The sequence below is a fragment of the Pinus tabuliformis genome, chromosome J (assembly GCF_031772625.1).
Source record: "Pinus tabuliformis cultivar Carrire ecotype Pingquan chromosome J, CPIR1, whole genome shotgun sequence".
In the NCBI taxonomy this organism is placed as follows: Eukaryota; Viridiplantae; Streptophyta; class Pinopsida; order Pinales; family Pinaceae; genus Pinus; species Pinus tabuliformis.
In genome coordinates this window covers 488,542,279-488,562,976 of record NC_142295.1, presented here as the reverse complement: position 1 = coordinate 488,562,976, position 20,698 = coordinate 488,542,279, and the positions used below count along the sequence as shown (strand labels likewise).

At 38.9% G+C, this 20,698-nt stretch overlaps 1 protein-coding gene across 4 annotated transcripts in view; it reads left to right on the top strand.

The window, feature by feature from the left end:
• LOC149227922 (NAD(P)-binding Rossmann-fold superfamily protein) overlaps positions 1-20,698 on the top strand; it is a 380,332-nt gene that overhangs the window by 137,095 nt on the left and 222,539 nt on the right. For all 4 annotated transcript variants that reach the window (XM_089377984.1, XM_089377986.1, XM_089377985.1 and 1 more), the window contains exon 3: positions 9,865-9,958. In XM_089377984.1, the coding sequence (XP_089234110.1) occupies positions 9,865-9,958 (94 nt within the window). The remainder of the gene's footprint in view (positions 1-9,864; positions 9,959-20,698) is intronic.

Here is a 20,698-nt window from a genome sequence, read left to right as displayed (position 1 = left end):
ATGGAGCTGAAATCTTGGTGAAATTTGTGTAAAAATTTTAGATCTTGGTTTGCTATATTTTCTGAGATATGGTCTGAAGAAGTTAGGGTTTCTGCATGCTCCATAATTCATTCTCAAACATGTGACCTAGGGAAAATCATCATAACTTTCTCTTTGAGCATCAAATTTGAATTTTGTAAAAAGTGACCGAAAGTGGACAATTCGTGGTTTCTGTTTATCATTTTCAGGGCCAAAGGATGAAATAGTGACATTTGACATCCCGTACAAGTTCGCTCTATTAAACCAATCCATAATCAGGTCGTCATGGAAGATTTGGCATAACTTTATCTTGAAGAATCCAATTCTAGTCTAACTTGTGGCATTGGAAAGAAGACTCAAAGGGCTACAACAAGGCGAAATTTCAGACCTTGGGAGGCTGAAATTACAAAGATACAATAGTTTCAAGATCGAGATCCTAAAAGAAAAAAAAATGTGTGTATTTTTTTAAATTTTGCATAACTTTTGTTTGAAAAATCAGTTTGAAGTGATTCATAGGGCCTAGTGAAGCATAAATATCATTGTTTGACTCCAAAATGCCTCGAAACAAAAAAATGGATACACCTAGTAAGCAACCAAAAAACTGTACTATGACGCATGAAGAAGAGGAAGAAATGCAACATGATATATCAAAATTACGAGACCAGGTGCAACAAATTTCGCTCTTGCAAAGAGTAACAAAAAATGAAGTTCAAGTTAAGATGGATGGTTTAGAAGCAAAAATAAAAGACAACGTGGAAGGTTTGAAGGATGGTTTAAAAGCAGACATAGGGGATTTTAAGGTAGACATGGATGCGATGAATGTCAAGTTGGAAAGGTTGAGAAAGTTGATGCAAGAAAAAATTCCCAATGGTGACAAGGTATTCCATGAAAATCACGGTGAGGACAAAAGGAATATGAATTGTGATTTTAGAGAATCTAATGTTGGGTTTAAGACCCACCACATTCCAAAGATGCATATGAGGAAGTTTGATGGCAAGGATTCGGTAACATGGATACTACAAATGGAGCAATTCTTTGACCTACATGATGTGCCGCACACACAAAAGGTACGCATTAAATCTTTATATTTAGAACAAAATCAGTTTGTGTGGTATCGATGACTTTGTTCTCATAAAGCAATTGTCACTTGGAGAATTTTTAGAGAAGAATTGGTAGCACATTACGAGGATACAAAGAGCAATACCTTCTTTAGCTAATTGATAAATATCAAACAAAAGGGTTCAATCGCAGAGCACATTGAGGACTTCCAAAGATTGAATATCAAGGTAAATAATATTCCAAAGGAGCATATGATTGGTGTCTTCATAGGGACTTTAAAGGATAATATCCAACCATAGTTTTTAAAACCGGAACCGGGTACCGAACCGGTCCACTTAATGAACCGGTTTACCGACCGGAACCGGTCTAACCGGGACTGGTTTGGTCTAAACGAACCGGTTTTAAAAAAATACATTAAATCATTAATTTTTAATGAAACAAAATTATTTTTAAGATGTAGAACCATGATTCCAAGCCAATGGAGACAAAATATGCAAATTTTGCTCATTTATATACCATGTAAAGGTGAATATATCAAAATGGCACCGAGTGCAATACATATCATCGACAAAATAGCAAAATACATAAGAAATGAGGCTCTAAATGGCCTATAAAGTCCAAAAACAATGCTGCAAGCTATGAGGCCATTGGCCTACTACAAGTCTACAATGTACACATGATCAATCATCAAGTTCATCACCACTACTAGACACAGGATCATCATCAGGAGCTACATTGACATCATCTGTTCAAAGTCTGAGGATGCTTCAGCCTGATCTGCAACCTTAGTATCAATGCCACCAATGACAATATAAGTGGACCTAATGGAAGCACGAGTTTGTCGACCTGCATGACTAGTGCCTCCCATTGGTTCTTTGCCTTTCCTTGATGCCGCTACTGATCCTAGTTCTGATGCCACCACATAACTTGCATCATCCCCTGCTAAAGCCATGTCGATATCAAAATCAGCCTCAAACACAGGTTCTTCAGTCTCCTCCACCCATTCTGCTGTTGGATCAATATCGTCCAACAGAATGGGATCTAGATCAGGGGTTTTTCTCATCATTTGGAGCTCCGAATGCATTTATTGTTTACCCCCAAACCATGAAATCCTGAAAACCATTAAGTCTGCTGAATTTTGAGTGAAATCTAAAATTCTAGTTTCTCCATATGAAATCCAATGAGGTCGAAACCACTCTCAAACATCCTGAGTCATTTCATGGTAATGTTAAAAATTTAAGTAAAAGGATGAAAATTACAGGAAATGTCACTTTTACTTTAAGAATTTAACATTACCATTAATTGCCAACATTGTTAGGGTTGAAACACCCTTAGTTTCCCCCCAAAACCCCTAAAACACAGTAAAAAATATGCTTTTTTTAACTCTACGGTGGGTGTGCCTAAAACTGGCCGGTTTAGGATGAAACCGGCCGGTTTTGTCCTAAATCGGCCGGTTTGCACCGGTTAGGGCAAAAAAATGGAGAAATGGGAATTGAAACCGGGTTTTTTGGCCGGTTTAGACCGGCGGGCTTGCTAACCGGCCGGTTAGACCGGTAACCGGTTTTTAAAACTATGCATCCAACATGAGGTTTGCCTTTGGGAACCTAATTATTGGAGAAGACATTCAAAGTGGAAAGAAAATTTGAAAGCAAAATTATGGCAACAAAGAAGTCTACCACTTACAACTATAAAGATGGAAGTGTTGCTGCTCTTAGCCTTCCACAATCTACAAGGTTGACACCACAACAAATGGAGGAAAAAAGGGAAAAAAGGGCTTTGTTACAATTGTGATAGCAAATACACTAAGGGTCATAAGTGTGTTGAGAAGAAATTATTTTACATAGATTGTGAAGAGGAGGAAGAGAAGGAACAAGAAACATCAAAAGAAGAGGATATGCACCAGGAACCAACCCTAGAGAAAGAAGAAATGAATCTAACCACATCTTGTAATGCATTGGCAAGAATTACCACTCCTCAAACTCTCAAGATAGAAGGATATATCAAGAAAAAAGGTAATAGTGCTGATCAATTCTAGTAGTACCCATAATTTTATTCATTGTAAGATAGCCAAGAAATTGAATTGCTTTCTATATCCAACACCAGAGTGTCAAGTGATGGTTGCAAGTGGAGGAACTATAAATTGCTCACGGAAGTGTCATAATATCAATCTAAACATGGGGGAATATGTATTGAATAGTTCAATGCTTTCCATTCCGATGGGTGGCGTTGATGCTGTATTAAGAATCTAATGGTTACAATCATTGGGGATGTTAGCTTTTAATTTTCAAGATTTTTTTTTGAAATTTTCTTGGGAAGGAAAGGAAATTGAATTAAGGGGCATCACAGGGAAATCAGGGAAGATAATCAGCTCTAATGGCATGACAAAGCTTTTGAAGAAATAACAACAAGACATAATTGCACAATTATGCTAACTAAATGTTCAAACATCGAGATCATCTGTTTTCTAGATCTCCAAAGAATCTTGGACAATCATTCCAAGGTATTTGAGACTCCCAAAGGCCTCCCACCTATTCGTGATCATGTTCATGCTATTCACTTGATTCTAGGAAGCGTTCCTCCAAACACCAGACCTTACAAATATCCCTATGCCCAAAAGAGTGAGATTGAACGAATTGTTGCAGAAATGCTAGAGGCTGGTATAATTCAACCTAGCCAAAATTCATTCTTTGCTGCAGTAGTATTGGTACACAAGAAGGATGGATCATGGCATATGTGTCCAAATTATAGGGAGCTCAACAAACTCTCTATTAAAGATAAATTACCCATTCCTATCATTGATTAATTGTTGGATGAATTACATGGAGCAATTTACTTCACCAAGCTGGATCTTCATTCAAGTTATCATTAAATTAGAATGAAGACTGAAGACATTCCGGAAACAACATTCAAAACTTATGAAAGTCATTTTGAATTTTTGGTCATGCATTTTGGCCTTACTAATGCACCATTCACATTTCAAAGTTTGATGAATTCCATTTTCAAACCCTTAGAAAATTTGTGTTAGTATTTTTTTAAGATATACTGTTCTACAACAAGTCTTGGAAGGATCATGTTCAACATGTTGATAGGGTGCTCAAACTATTGGAGGAGAAACAATTGTATGCAAAAACCTCCAAATGTTTCTTTGGGGTACAGGAGGTGGAATATTTGGGTCATATTGTATCTCATGATGGTATTAAGGTAGATAGATCCTAACAAAATTAAAGCCATCAAGGAATGGAAAATCCCCACAACCTTAAAGCATCTTCGAGGATTTCTTGGGTTGACAGGGTATTATCGCAAGTTTGTTAAGAATTATGGGAAAATAACAACACCTCTAACAACATTACTGAAGAAAGATGCATTTTTTGGACTCCAGAAGCAACTAAGTCCTTTGAACATCTTAAAGAGGCAATGTGCCAAGCTCCGGTTTTAGCTACTCCAGACTTCACAAAAACCTTTATAGTGGAATGTGATGCCTCAAGAAATGGAATTGGTGCTGTTTTAATGCAAGAAGGAAGATCCATTGTTTTTGAAAGTCATCAAATCAAAGGAAAGTATTTACACAAACCTATTTATGAGAAGGAAATGTTGGCAATACTACATGCCCTGAATAAATGACACCCTTACTTAATTGAAAGACACTTCAAGGGAAAAACAAATCACGATAGTCTTAAATCTAAGTTGCACGATATGGGGAAACGAGTACGAGTTTCCGAAACGAGAACGGGTACGAAACGTGGCCCCCCCAAATTTTGGAAACGCAATATATATATATATATATATTAGGACATTCAAGAAATATGTGCAATCATAAAGCATACATGATACATTCTAATTTATTACATTATGATTAAATTGTCAATTGTCAATGCATAAACTATAAGTCTTTAAATTTACATCACATTTACTCATGAATGATCACATAATGAAAATAACAATATCCAAAATTAGCCACGAGAAAGTTTTAATTTCTTGTCTCGTGCTTGATTGGGAGTCTCCTCCTACATAGTCGAACGACCTTAGTGCTCTTGATTAAATACAAGTTCCATACCCTAGTACCCTAGGTGCTCTTGATTATTGGGAGTCTCCCCTGCATAGAGGGATTGGTTCTCTTGACTAAATACAAGTTCCATAGCCTAGTATGACAAAATCCAATGGAAACATTGCAATCCTCCCAATCCTGAAATCCTGAAAAACAGATAAGTCTGCTGGATTTTGGGTGAAATCTAAAATTCTACTTTCCCCATATAAAATCCAATGAGGGCGAAACCACTCTCAAACATCTTGAGTCATTTCATGGTAATGTTAAAAATTTAAGTAAAAGGATGAAAATGAAAGATAAAGGAGAATGTCACTTTTATTTTAAGAATTTAACATTACCATGAACTGTGTATCAATGCTAGGGCCATAGGCTTGAACATTAGGCTGCCCCACTCAAAAAAGTCCTCTTTTTTATAACTTGAGAGAGGCATCTAGAAACATCTAGAAGATATTCTAGTCGCCCAATAAAAAATTAGAAGCGAAAAATAAAAATAAAAATAAAAGAAAACATCAAGTGTTAACTGGAAACTCCGTAGTACGGCCTAGAAACTTGTTTCCGGTCGTATTGGCCACGTTTCCCCAGCGTGGAATGGGTCAGTATGGCCAGAAACGAGTTTCCAGTCCGTACAATACGAGTTTCCTCGTTTCTGGCCGGAAACGAACCCCTGGGCAATGTTTCCTGCAACTTAGTCTTAAATACTTTTTAGAACAAAGATTATCTTCAGAAGAGAAGCAAAAATGGGTCACTAAGATGTTGGGTTATGACTTTGAAATCATCTACAAAAAAGGGAAGCAAAATGTTGTTGTAGATGCACTCTCAAGAAGGGATGAGGATGTGGAAGCATTTCTCTATGCCATTTCTATTATCCAACCTGATTGGATAACTGAAGCAAGGGAGGAATGGAAGAATGACGAAGAGGTGTGGACACTCATTCAAAAGTTGTAACAAGATCCCAATACATTTGATACATTTATATGGAAAAATGACTCATTATGGTACAAAGATCGCTTATATCTATGTAATAATTCCCAACTCAAACAAAAGATTCTTTTGGAATTGCACACCTCTCCTTTAGGAAAGCTCAAGATTTTAAAAAACACACCACTAGTTCAAGAGGGAATTTTTTTGGGATGACCTTAAATCTGATATTCAAAAGTTTGTGGTAGAATGTTTGGTTTGCCAACAAAATAAAGTTGGAACAATTAATACCCTAGGTCTGTTACAACCTTTAGCCATTCCAAGTGAGCATTCAGAGGAGGTCTCAATGGATTTTATTGCAAGTTTATCCAAGTCCGAAGGAAAGAGTGTCATCATGGTCGTAGTTGATAGACGTACCAAGTATGAACACTTTTGTGCATTATCTCATCCTTTTAAAGCCAATACAGTTGCTACTACATTTATGGAAACAATTCAAAAGCTACATGGAAACCTGAAGATTATTGTAAGTGACAGAGTTCCCATTTTCATTGGAAATTTTTGGATGGAATTATTTTCTTGTCTTGGTACTTAATTAGCTGATAGCTCATCTTATCATCCTCAATTTGACGGGAAAACTAAGATATTGAACAAATGTTTGGATGGATATCTTCGTTTCTTTGTATCTGATAAACAAACACAATGGGTCAAGTGGTTACCTTTGGCTGAATGGTTGTATAACACTTCCTTCCATACTATAGCAAAATGACCCCATTTATGGCATTTTATGGATATCATCCACCATCCATCACATCATCTTTAAGAGAAAGTTCTAAGGTTCAAGTAATGGAAGATCACATCAAGCATCAACAACAAGTTCTCCAACTCTTAAAGGATAACCTCACTTTGGCACAAAATCGAATGAAACAAGTGCCCCTTAAGCAAGCTAAGAAGGATAATAAATTATCACCCAAGTACTGTGGTCCTTGCAAGGTGTTGCAAAAGATTGGTACTATGTCATACATATTGGAACTGCCTGCATCTTCTTGAGTACACCCAGTTTTCCATGTTTTATGCTTAAAGAAGGTTATTGGTGACAAGCTCCGAGTTCAAACAATATTGCCAGAACTTGACGAGGAAGGAAAAGTCATATTGGAGTTCGAAGCAGTCATGGAAACAAGAACCCAATAACTATAGAATCAATCAATTTCAGAGTATTTCATTAAGTGGAAGAACTCACCTGCTGAAGATTCCACACGGGAGGTTGAAAATTTTATACAAAAGCATCTAGAACTACTCAACCGTTGAGGACAACACTTTTTTTAAAGGAGAGGGTCATGTTAGGTCCCTATAATACTAGTGGAGCCCCCTTATTGTTATTGTTGTGCCCATGTCGCCCCCATATTGCTATTGTTGGGCCCCATAGAAGCCCACTATTGCTATTGTTGTGCCCTTACATTATTATTGTTATGTAAGTTCTAGTTATATTGTGACTCCTTAGACTCCTATATATACCTAGGAGGTCTTGTCATTTGTATCATCCAAGAATTGTTCATTTATGTGATGTAAATGAGGTTGTCCCCTTGAAGAGACTAATTTTCAAGTCATTGATCTATCTTTTGTTTTGTTTTGTGATCTGGTTGCATAACACAGATTAATTTGAGGTTGACATGAATTATATGAAGAAAAGCAGTAGATTACAATCCTTTGGCAACTTGATTTTGAGTATGAGGGGCGGCTTTATGTAGGTTATGTTTGGGTAAAAGTTTGGAATCAATATTAGCTTTTGGTTTAAATCAGTGTTGCGAACATCTCGATAACATCCCGATTTTATCTTGAAAATCATGATTTTTTGGCCTAGGTGATGTTTGCCAATTTTTACCGATATTTTTATGGTATGTTAATTTTGCCAATGTTTGCCAATTTTTACCAATGTTTTCCCGGTTTTACGATTGTTTGGTTTTCTGGACCCTTGTTGTTTTTATCCCGATGCCGATGTTCGTAACATTGGTTTAAATAGTATGATACTTAGCATTTTTAAATTGTAATTTTTTATTATATTAATATAGAAGATATTTTTTTTAAATATATTTCAAGAAAGTATGACAAATAATTTAGTGATGAGTTACTTATAAACTTTTATACATATAAAGTCATAATTATAGATATAATTTTTTTGTTTTAATAATTTGAAAAATTTGAAATATACATGGGATGAATATAATAGTCTCTCTTTCTCTCTCTCTCTATATATATATATTTCAAAATTTTGAAATGAAAATGGGATGAATATAATAATGTTTATTTGAAAATTTTGAAATGTACATGGGATGAATATAATAATGTTTAAGTCTATTATTTTAGTAAGATGACCAAGCAAATTTATTATATATATACTATGTTGCATTACTTTTGGGGATAGGGGAATGATGGGGACAAGGGGAAGCGTCCCAAGGATGGCTAGAGTGCACCCTACATTTTTAGGGGACGGTGGGTTGGGGACATCAATAATAGAATAATAAATATTTTTAAAAAATATTAAAAATTTAGAATTCACCTTAAAAATTTGTAGTTGGTTCAAGCTTGTAAGCATAACAAGCTATAATATAGTGTTATGCACACACTTACAGTTGCCAATTTTGAGAAAGCTTGAACAATTTAAAAAAGGGTTGAGTGACATTCCATTCAACACGTGTGTTCCCTATCACACATCCAACATGTGAGGACCATATAGAATACCCCTTCCTAGTGACACCAACATCATACATCAACACACCAAGTTACTAGGAAACATCAATATCATCATGAAACATCTACCTTCTGACACCATCATCTAACCCCTTGGGGGCCTAGAACCATCATCTAAATCCAAGATAAGCATATACACCAAACCACATTGTAATAAGATAGTATGCTCCACAACCATCCATAAGTGCAACCAAGGGGTGATAAACAAGGCAAGCACATGTGAGAAGACCACCAAACAACAAGAACAATCATTCAACAGAGGAGAAATGATACTCCCCTGAGCCAAATACCCCCAATTAACCACTAGCAAATCTCCATCAATATGATGAAAATCACAAAGTGAAACTTCATACAGATGAGGTGTAACAGGTCAGAGTTAATGGCCAAAACTTTCCTGCTTTACTGTGTGCCCCTTGCAGGAGCACATTGGCCCTCGAGGGGGAACCTACCACTTCTTGATGAATTGAACACACTCACATATTAGAACTAAGAAGCATGTGTGTATATATCATTAAATGCTTACTATTTCTATTAATATATAAAATATTTATGTGCATTTTATACAAGAAAGGGCTGCATTATATCCTCCACAAGCACAATGCCGGTAATAAGCAGTTCGAACTTCTGATCACTACTCAAAAAGGTGCCACACAGGGTGATTTCCAAGGAGTTTTGTGTTTATATATATATATTAAAAAACACATCATATAATTATGATAAATTATTTATAATCACAGATGCAAAATAAGGAAGGGCATATGCAGTGAAATTCATAAACTCTTCCAAAGAGAAATAGAACAGAAATAAATATGTCTATTATAGCTAACTCAATATTTATCTGCTAGAAGATGTTTCCCTTGACACTTTCTCTTCCAAAGAGAAAATAGAACAGAAATAAAATATGTCTATTATTGCTAACTCAATATTTATCTGCTAGAAGATGTTTCCCTTGACACTTTTTCTATTATTATTCCTTTCTTATGTTAGATTGTTAACTGACTATTGCATATGGTTTTTTTCATGCATTTTATGTTGTTTGTCTTCACCTTAATTTGGGTCATATTGCTGACATGTGACAGGTGGCTGCAAAAACCATTATGGAGACTCATGGACAGTTGGATCTTTTAGTCAATACTTCTGGAATTCTTTGTGTTCCAACTATTTTGAAGCCAGGTTTGCTATTCTATTGATTGCATCAAACAAATGGGAGAAGAGGGTGTTGACATGAAAAAACATTATGGTTATCTTCTTGTTTGAAATTATGCTCATTATATGTGTTTTCCAGTGTTGTTTACCCCATCTCGGAAGAACAGGATGAGAAATACAAAGCTTTAACAAGCCTTATTCATTCATTAAGAATTGTGTTGCTATGCTCATTCCATTGGTCAGATACTCTGTTGATTTGTTTATTACCATAGCTATGAAAGAGTTCCAATTTCCAAATGACAAGAGCTGATACAGTAAACAGTAAAACCATTCTTCAAATGAATTACATTTGTTAGTCAAACGAAAGTAATGTACAGATTGAACAAATATAGCATGATGCTCCATGACAAGGGGATTAATAAACATTTTACTCTTCCTACTTAAGGCTAGTGGAGAGTGCAGTTATATATAATTAGGGTTCGTTCTTAGTCTCACATTTCTTGATGGCATCCATTACTCTCCGCATGGCTAAGGCTTGTAATCTTAATGTCCTAGAAACTTAGCATAGATCCCACATAGAGATCCACCCTACATCATAACAGTACAAGAGCCAAAGGTATACATTAGTTTCTGCTAGCTAGGTTTGTTCATTAACTAGCATAAGCCTTGTTATGGCTATCTATATTCATGATGGATTCTTGACTTAATTGAAGGGGGGAAACCAAGTAAGGAGTTCTCTGCCATTGTCCATATCCAAAATCATTGGGGTATTTGACATTCCATAATACGTGCTTGATTGTTTCAAGTTTTGTAGCAATTCACACAACTGCATCCATGAAACTAGAGTGATGAGGCCTATTCTTGATTGTGGGGCTGTGATTGAGAGCAGTGCAACCGATCACCTTGGATTTAAAAGATTAATGGGATTTCTAGATGCTTTTGAACCTTCCAATCCTATTGATCTCACCGTCTTGAACAACTCATCTTTCATTGTGCCTATTAGTGACTGAGAAACAAGGTTGAATCTTCTACTAAATCTCCTTACTTTGATAATTAAAATGCTCATTCCATGGGACCTGTTACCCACCATTTTGTGGGTGATATCCCTAGGAGATTTTTTTTCTCCAAGATCGTCCTTAGCCGGCAACTGACAACCCCTTGCAGCCACCAGCTAGATCATTGTGCCATTTCTCTACCACCTGAGCTAGCCATGTGGTCCCTCGCTCATCTGCCATGATCATATGTTGAAGGTGGGACTCCCGAACTTAAAGGTATGCCTTGTCATTTGGTAATTGAGTATTGTAGTTTGTTTGTCATGGACCCTTCTGGGCATGGACTAATGGGGGGATTCGACGGAAAGAATGGGTTAGGTCTGTGCCGTTGTCCCCTAGACCCCTATTGGATATTAACCTTGCATTCTAGTCCCATGGTATCTCTTTTACTGATCATTTGGCTTTAGGGATGGTATCTCATGTGAAACCCGGATTTTGGTTGCGTGGTTCCGCTCCCTTATCCGATTATATCACCCCCTTTCCACTCATTAATACCCCATTGTTGAAGTTTCTAAGTTTACTTAGTTAGAAACCCTCCATGCACTTTAACTGATTTATTCCTACCTACTTGTTGTTTTACTTAACAAATTATTTACAATGTAAATACTGAAAATAAACACTAGTGCATGCTCAACATATTACAGATCAACAACTAAAGAAAACAGAAACAATCACACCATATGACACCATTATTTTTGGACTAATGTCCCCGAAAAAACCCAATGTGGGAAAACCGGTGCAACTATCTGAGGGTTTTCTTATTAAGCAATATCAGGGTACAATCTGGGTGCCGAAACTGGCTTACCCAACAGAGAATTTCCTTGGCAGTAATACCTCTCAGTTTCTGACAAATCTCTTAGCTAAAACCCCGAATAATCCTTCCGTCAGCTACTCAGCACAAATCTGCCCTAGAAACCCCAGCGTCAGCCTCTTTCTGGACTGTGTCAGCCCCTCTCTGCCCGGCATTGGCCCTGCGTCACTCCGGACGGGTCTGCGTCAGTCTTAGGAGGCCGTGCGTCAGCCCTTTGGCCCTCTGTGTCAGCAATGCTGGCGTCTCTGAGGCTTTGCACAACTCCCGACTGCCTCTGCGTGAGCCCTGGCCGGCTTTGCGTCACTCTCCCCGGCTACTGCGTTGCTCTCCCTACACTATCTTTGCCTCTCTGTCTCTCTGTACTCAAATGCCCCTCAACTGCATCTCCGAATCACTAATTCTATGTCTCTTAGCAAATCCTGCTCTAGAAAATAGAATGACTGATCACTCTGGTGTGTTCTCCAAGTGAGCCTCAAGCCTCCTTTTATACTTTTCCTATTGACATATCAACGGCCGAGATTAAGTCCCTAATCAATGGCGAAGATTTGATCTGGCTTGATCCATGTCTATTGGACCATTCTAACACAGTTTCATATTAATCCACATTAATATTTTATTTTCCCTAAGTTTAGACTTAGGGACTCCATTAAAAATATTAATTATTTTAATATCTCCTGAACTGTTTGGAATCTACCCAAACCCTTTCTGGGTATTGGAGATCTTATGTGCCCCAACCTCTCCACCAAATTTCGTGGCTAGAGCACATCCGATGCTACCCCAAATCAACACTCCCTCTTAGCGAGGACTGTGCTCTAGCAATACTCCTCACATAGTATTACTCTGATCATCCAGCATTGGTACCTGTGCTGATGCTAGGCCTTCTTGCCCAACATCCTCTGCACTGCTGCATCTTGTACTGCTGCCCATGGTTCTGCCATTGCCACTGTTGCATCTATATGACAACTCCCTCTACATTCGTGCTGCTGGTGGTCCTTTCTCCCAACACTGCACCTCCTCTCATCATGCTGCATCGTGTTGCCCATTACTGCATTGCAACTCAGTTACTGAGAAGTAAGTAATTGATCTCCTAATCTGACCTCCCTGTTGGGCTAGAGACACCCACTGATGCTGAAGCTCCCTCTACCACTGACAAGTGCTCCCTCTCTGACCTCTGCGCTGTTGCAACAACCCCTTGCATCTTGCACCGTTGCACACCTGTCTTTGCCATCCTGCACTGGTGCAACACTTCTGTGCCTTTCACATTATTGCAGCCTGCTAGCCTCGCGCTGTCTCGGGACTCTTGCATTGTAGCTCTCTCTGTTGCTCCATCCACATCCGTCTCTACCCACATCAGCCAGTCCTGCTACTCCTCATCGGGGCTCCCGTAGCAAGGTCTAATCCAAGAGGCTGGTTACCTCAAGGATCATGCCCCTCACCGCCTGTAGTCCGCCTGACTTAGCTCGATGTCTCCCCACTTCCACCCAAGTGGTGCGTTTGCACTCATGGCACAGTCATCGTCTGTCAAAACTTCCTTCTTTACCCGTGCTGGCATTGCCTTTGTCTTGGAAGACTCCCGCTTACTCTTCTTCCTTGGACACTATGTCGCATAATGACCCAACTCGCCACAATGGAAGCACTTGATCTTGGAGAGATCTTTCTTCCTCTACTTTTCTTGCTTTCCCTCAGATGCTAGGGCAACATCTTCCTCCTCCTGCTTGACTTTGATCCCCTTGCTGCTGCTAGTCGTCTTCGACTGTCGTCTGATTTCTTCCTGGCGAAGAGCTGCCCACATCTTGTCCCAAGGTGGGAGAGTTCCTCTGCCCAGTATACTCTGGACAAATACCTCCTAATCTTCCGAGACATCATTCAGGGCTGTCCTCACCATCAACTCTTGATTCGGTGTCACTTCTATAGCAGTCAACTGATCTTAGATCTCATTCTGTCCTCCAATGAAGGTGTCAATCGACTCTCCCTTCTTCATCTGGTACGACTTCAACTGATTCTCAAGTAGCATTCTTCTCCTCACAAAAGTATGCTAGTACAATTTCTTGAGAGCCTCTCACATCTCAAATGTCGTTTCCTTCTCGGCTATGTGTGGTACTACATGATCCTTGACCCCATCAAGGATGATGCTCTTGGCCGTCGTCATTGCCTCCTCGTACTTGTTGTTATCATTGGGGTCGACCGGGATAGCTATTACCTTCAAGGCGAAGTCCTTGACACGATTTCTGTCAAGTACGGATAAGATTCTAGCCTTCCAGAGTGCGAAGTTCGACTCTCCGTCCAGTCTATCCTAGTCTCTTACTCCGTGTAGTGCCATGGTGCTCCTCTACTTCCCTCCTGGATGTTCTCTGTTCGACTTCTCTACGTCTCTACTTCTAGTTTGGAAGTTCTCTTTTGGACTCCCTCTGAGTCCTGATTTCCCTCCTGGAAATCCTTCTGCCGTTGTCGAGATGCCCCCTACTCTGATCGTCTTGTGCAATCGCCCCACTGATTCGGGTTCCTCGACTAGAAACCCTTGGTAGCAACTCCTCTTGGCCTTGCTCTGTCAGGTACTGTTCTGACTATAGTACCTCACCAGCTCCACTCTGCAATATTCCCACCAGTGTTGATAATATCGGTATCAGGAAAATATCGGCAAGGGTCCAGAAAATATCTTATCGGCAATATCGGCGAAAATATTGGCAAATATCGGCAAGCATAAAAAATGCATAATATATTCATTTTTTTTCAAATTTCTAAACATATAAAGCAATAACAACATGAACTAAACACATTGGCACATAAATATGAAGAAGGCATTGATATATATGATGTCAAATAGAAATGATACGTCAAACTTCAAAGGTGATACCAAATCTTGCTGATCCCTGATAATTGTCCAATTAAGGACTCAAACAAAATAACATCACATATCCTGCTGATCCCTGATAGTGATAATTGTCCAATCAAGGACTCAAACAAAATAACATCACATATCCTGCTGATCCCTGATAGTGATAATTGTCCAATCAAGGACTCAAACAAAATAACATCACATACCCTGCTGATCCTTGATAGTGATAATTGTCCAATCAAGGACTCAAACAAAACAACATTACATATATAAAACTTTAAAAGTATTTCATCATCATGAGTTATAAACTTATATGTAGCAAAAGTTGCAAAACAAATAAAACTAGTAGCTATCTATTTGATACCATTGGCCTCTCCCTAGCAGCTTTCTTTTTGTCTTGTTCAACAATTGCTTCATGAGCTTTTTGTATAACCTCTGCACTAGAAACCATACAAGGCATTACATCTGCATCATATGCAGAGAGTCTAGCCAGATGGTATTTCAATCGTGTAGTCCCTCCTAACATCTTGGTCCCACACAAGTTGCATGATATATATTCTGATTTGCCCCACCAACAACCTCCCCATACTCCCAAAATGGGTCCAAGGCTTTTGGCATATTTGACATTTGTAGTGAACTAATTCAAACTAGGGCACAACAAAAAAAAAAAAATTGGCATTAAACCCCCCAGCACAAAATTAAAAAATAATAAGTAATAACAACCTCATTCAAAAAAAATTACTACATTATTTGCATTTTGCAATGTGAATGAAAAATGGCAATAAGAGGGTGCATAAGAAAGTTGAGAAAAAAAAATGAAGCTTGCTGTCCAAATATGGAGAAAACCTTTGCATTGGTTCATGGGCATGAAAATCATAGCAAATGGAAAAAAACAAAGAAACAAAATGTTGGTAGACAAAGAGACAAGCAAGCATAACCCTAAATCTATGAAAAAATCATTAACATAGGGGTTTTTAAGAACATACCTGTTAATGGAAGAAATGAAGTTTGTCTCACTATTCTTCAATCTTTGATCCACAAAAAATTCTTAATTGGTGGTGATAATCGTTGTTTGATCTTCAAACCCTCCTTGACAAGCACCACAAAACTCTTTCCCTTCCTTCTCCAACACTCAGAAACAGAAATGAAGAAGAAAAAACCAATTTTCCCTTTTTGTAGCTGCGGAAAAACATAGCCGGCGATATTTTATATCGTCGCGCGATATTTTCCGAAATATCGCCGATATTTCAGAAATATCGCGATATTTTCAGGAGTCGAAAATATCACGATATTTTCTCGGCGATATTTCGGCTCGCCGAAAATATTGCGATATTTATGCTATTCGGCGATATTTCACTGATATTATCTACACTAATTCCCACAGCCTTCTAAACCCCAACAACCTGAAGGTGAGAGCTCCCAGGCTCTGTGTAATCTCGACACCAGCAACCCGACCTCCTTAGCCAACGACGTCAATCCTCCCAGCTACTGCGTGGCTCTGTGTGATGCTCCCTTTGCCTTCCTTAGCCTCTGCGCCGCCTCTTCCCGGCTCACCTTTGATGACGTAGGCATTGCGTCACCCTTCCCTTGTTGTTGCTCCGCTAGAAACAGCTTCTGTCACCTTGGGACAACTGTTTTCTACTGCTATCGCTCCGCTTGGCTGATGTCCTTAGTCCTCCTGTGATTTGCAATCACGCTCTGATACCATGTTGAAGTTTCTAAGTTTACTTAGTTAGAAACCCTCCATGCACTTTAACTGATTTATTCCTACCTACTTGTTGTTTTACTTAACAAGTTATTTACAATGTAAACATTGAAAATAAACACTAGTGCATGCTCAACATATTGCAGATCAACAACTAAAGGAAACATAAACAATCACACCATATGACACCATTATTTTTGGACTAATGTCCCCGGAAAAACCCAGTGTGGGAAAACCGGTGCAACTATCTGAGGGTTTTCTTATTAAGCAATACCAGTGTACAATCTGGGTGTTGAAATTGGCCTACCTAACAGAGAATTTCCTTGGCAGTAATACCTCTCAGTTTCTGACAAATCTCTTGGCTGAAACCCTAGATAATCCTTTCGGCAGCTACTCAACACAAATCTGCCCCAGAAACCCCAGCGTCAGCGTCTCTCTGGACTGCGTCAGCTCCTCTCTGCCCAGCGCTAGCCTTCCGTCACCCCGGATGGGTCTGTGTCAGCCTTAGGAGGCATTGCATCAGCCCTCTGGCCCTCTACGTCAGCAACGTTGGCCTCTCTGAGGCTCTGCGTAGCTCCCGACTGCCTCTGCGTGAGCCCTGGCTGGCTCTGCGTCACTCTCCCCGGCTATTGTGCTGCTTTCCTAGCACTATCTCTGCCTCTCTATCTCTTTGTACTCAAATGTCCCTCAGTTGCATCTCCTGATCACTAATTCTATCTCTCTTAGCAAACCCCGCTCTAGAGAATAGAATGATTGATCACTTTGGTGTGTTCTCCAAATGACCCTCAAGCCTCCTCCTATACTTTTCCTGTTGACATATCAACGACCGAGATTAGGTCCCTAATCAACAGCTAAGATTAGATCTGGCTTGATCCATGTCTTTTGGACCATTCTAACACAGTTTCATATTAATCCACATTAATATTTTATTTTCCCTAATTTTATACTTGGGGATTCCATTAAAAATATAAATTATTTTAATATCTCCTGAACAGTTTAGAATCTGCCCAAACCCTTTCTGGGTATTGGAGATCTTATGTGCTCCAACCTCTTCACCAAATTTCGTGGCTAGAGCACATCTGATGCTACCCCAAATAAACATTCATCACTTCTTCCACCTGAGTCCACATTCCTCCACTGGGTCCACATAGGGTTAGCTCGCCCCTTCCTCTCACCCACACCTCGTGTCATGGCCTGGAATGACGCTCGGAGGTTGATCAAGCTAAAAGAAAATTAGGAGACACTGGCACATCTCGAAGCCCCATTATGGAAGGGCAGGCCATTATGAAGTCCTCACCTATGGTCCATGGTTGATAAACTCATTTACTTTATTTCCCTAATGACTCATTGTACTGTAAAGCTAGGGATGCATTGGATCTTATGAAAGATTGCAGATGGTCTCCATCTTGGGTTTGGTCTCCCTATACGGGGTCCTAATCCTCTAGAGGGCTACATTGGCACATGTAGGGTGTGTGTTGAGAGCGATGGGCCTCCACAGCAGTAGGCAACACTCCATGGATTCCCGAGGATGATTAGAGATGCTCAAGATGCTCCCATTGGACGAGGATGATGCACTTGGTTCACTTTTGCCCAGTCGACCCTAGAGATGTACCATGCGCTTCGTAGCTGACCCAAGATTTGTAGGATGATGTGGCATCTCCTAAACCATCATCAGAGCCCTTACAGATGATCTACAGGAATCCTTGAATCATTTGGAGACCCATGATGTTATTGTTGTGCCCCCACACTGATTGGGAGCACCACAGATTTATTGTTTGGAGAACAAGGGGCCAACCCCTTGTCCATCACTATTGTGGGTCCTGCTCTTCATTATGGCACCCATGGACCTCATTAGGCCTCTTAGAGGGCCATATGACATGCATAGATTATTATTTGACCTCTTGAGAGGCTTATTCTTTCATTTATGAGCTAGTTGGGTGGGCTTGTCACTAAAAGTTAGATTATTAGAACATTATTTTGTTTTTGGGGCTTATGTAGGCCAGGGAGGCTAATTCGAACTCCTCATTAGTATATAAATACAAGCGAGATGAGTTCATTATCTCATCATCACTTTGGATGGGTTCTCTTCTCTCTCTTGAGAATTTCACACTTTTTCTTAGTAGATGAATTGGAGCTTTATGGATGAATTTTGATGTGTGGATTCGCTCTATCTTATCTTGGAGCTTCTCTCTTGTCAAATTGGTGATAGTTGGATATATTCTATTACATGTAAGTACATGCTTTTAATGTTATTCTTGTTTTACATTGTCATATACAATGGATTGGGATTTTCACTATTATTAGGGCTAATTGTTGCATGCATTTACTACTTTAAATTGTGGAATTTTGTCTCTATTATAACATCTCTCAATGTATGGGCCATGTGATATGAACAAAATCTCCTAGGGATAATTCTATTTAACGAATTGATTTTGATATGCCATCACCTTTTGTGCATCGAAGTATAAAAGTTGCAAGATTGTTTCTCTTTGGCCTAAAAGGCTAGCGAAGTAGTCTTAAGGCCTCCTTGACCAAGAACCAAAGGTCCTCACTCATATTCATCATAAACTCCATTCTCCCAAGACTAAAGGCATCGATCTACCAAAAGGTGCTCACCTTAAACCAACTTCTTTCACCTTTACCTGGGTCTAGCCAAGTTGGGTCACCTGTGGCATCATTTTCTCGATGAACTAGCCCTCCAAAAAGTTCAATCTCCTAGACACTCTTGGGCTGATGTTTCCTCAAGACCTCTTCCAAATTTGAGGCCATTTTGATAGTGGAATTGTGAGAAAAGCCAAGCTCTAACTCTGATATCAGACTTTTCCCTAGAACCCCCAAAGGCTAGTACTTTATTGGATCAATTCAACACCTTTAGGCGAATATTGTTTCTTTGATCCTTTTGCTTACCTTGTCTAGGCTAAGGACACCATTGGTTGCTAAATTCCTTCCTCTTGACCTAGACTGGGTCCACTTGGTCTTGTGTGGTCCCGCTCCTTTGAAAAGACAATTCTTCAAGAACTACCTAGGATACCAATTTCAATAAGGATTTTAGGGATAGGGAAACTCTTACAAGTCATATCCCATAAAAATAACCCTCAATTCTCCACATCCTTCTCCTAGAAGACATTGTACCTTGCTTAGAAAGCAAGCAAGCTCCATTCTTCAACCTCTTCTGGAAAGAGATTATTTGGGTCACTTTCTATCCACTTCTTGATTTATCCCTCATTTGTGACTCCATATATACTGGATCTCCTCCCATCGGTGAAAGTCTGTAAATAGTAGGGAGCCTTAGTTGAGGAGACCATGGCTGCGGGGGAGTGCCCCACCCCCCCTCCCACTCCCAATTCGCACTCCGAGCGCGCTCCCTAAAAAAAAAATCACTTCCTGCCTTTTCGGGAGCGTTTAGTTTTTTTTGCAATTTCTTTTTTGCAATAATGTTCCAAATGCAATTTTTTTTCAAAGAAACAAATAAGTTTTGAGTGGGGCAGCTTAATGATCAAGCCTATGGCCCTAGTATTGATGTGTGATTCATGGTAATGTTAAATTCTTAAAGTAAAAGTGACATTCTCCTTAATCTTAATTTTCATCCTTTTACTTAAATTTTTAACATTACCATGAAATGACTCAGGATGTTTGAGAGTGGTTCCAACCTCAATGGATTTCATATGGAGAAAGTAGAATTTTAGATTTCATTCAAAATCCAGCAGACTTATCAGTTTTTCAGGATTTCAAGATTGGGGGATTGCAATGTTTCCATTGAATTTTGTCATGTATTAGCGTATGGAACTCATATTTAATCAAGAGCACCAATCCCTCTATGTACCTTGATGTTAGTGACATTGGTTGTCGAACTCCTTTATCATGACCCTCTTAAAAATGTACGCATCAAAAACAAAATCTTGACTTGACATGCTATGCTTTTTTAATCTTATGTTAATGCTTAGAGGGTGATATTAATGACAAAGATCGCTATATAGATCCAGAGGTAATGGCAAAGATACCTCTGGATATTAATGCTTAGAGGGTGATATTAATGACAAAGATCATGATTTTCCAACAAGACTAAAAAATTATACATTTCTCATGGTGGCAAGAGGCCCAAGCATAAGCAATAGATAATAGATTTACTTGTCTTTCCTAGTTTCTAGTAGTTTTTATAATTATTGACTCTTTCATATTTATTATGATATTTTTTTAAACAATATATGACAATTTAAGTTTGAAGTTTGAAGTTGGCAATTATAACTCATTAGTAATGAATTATGAATATGATGCTTCATGAAAGTTGAAAGTTGTTTCATTTCATGTTAGATATTATTTGTTGTAATGGTTACACTTAGCTTACAAGTACAACTTTGGTGAT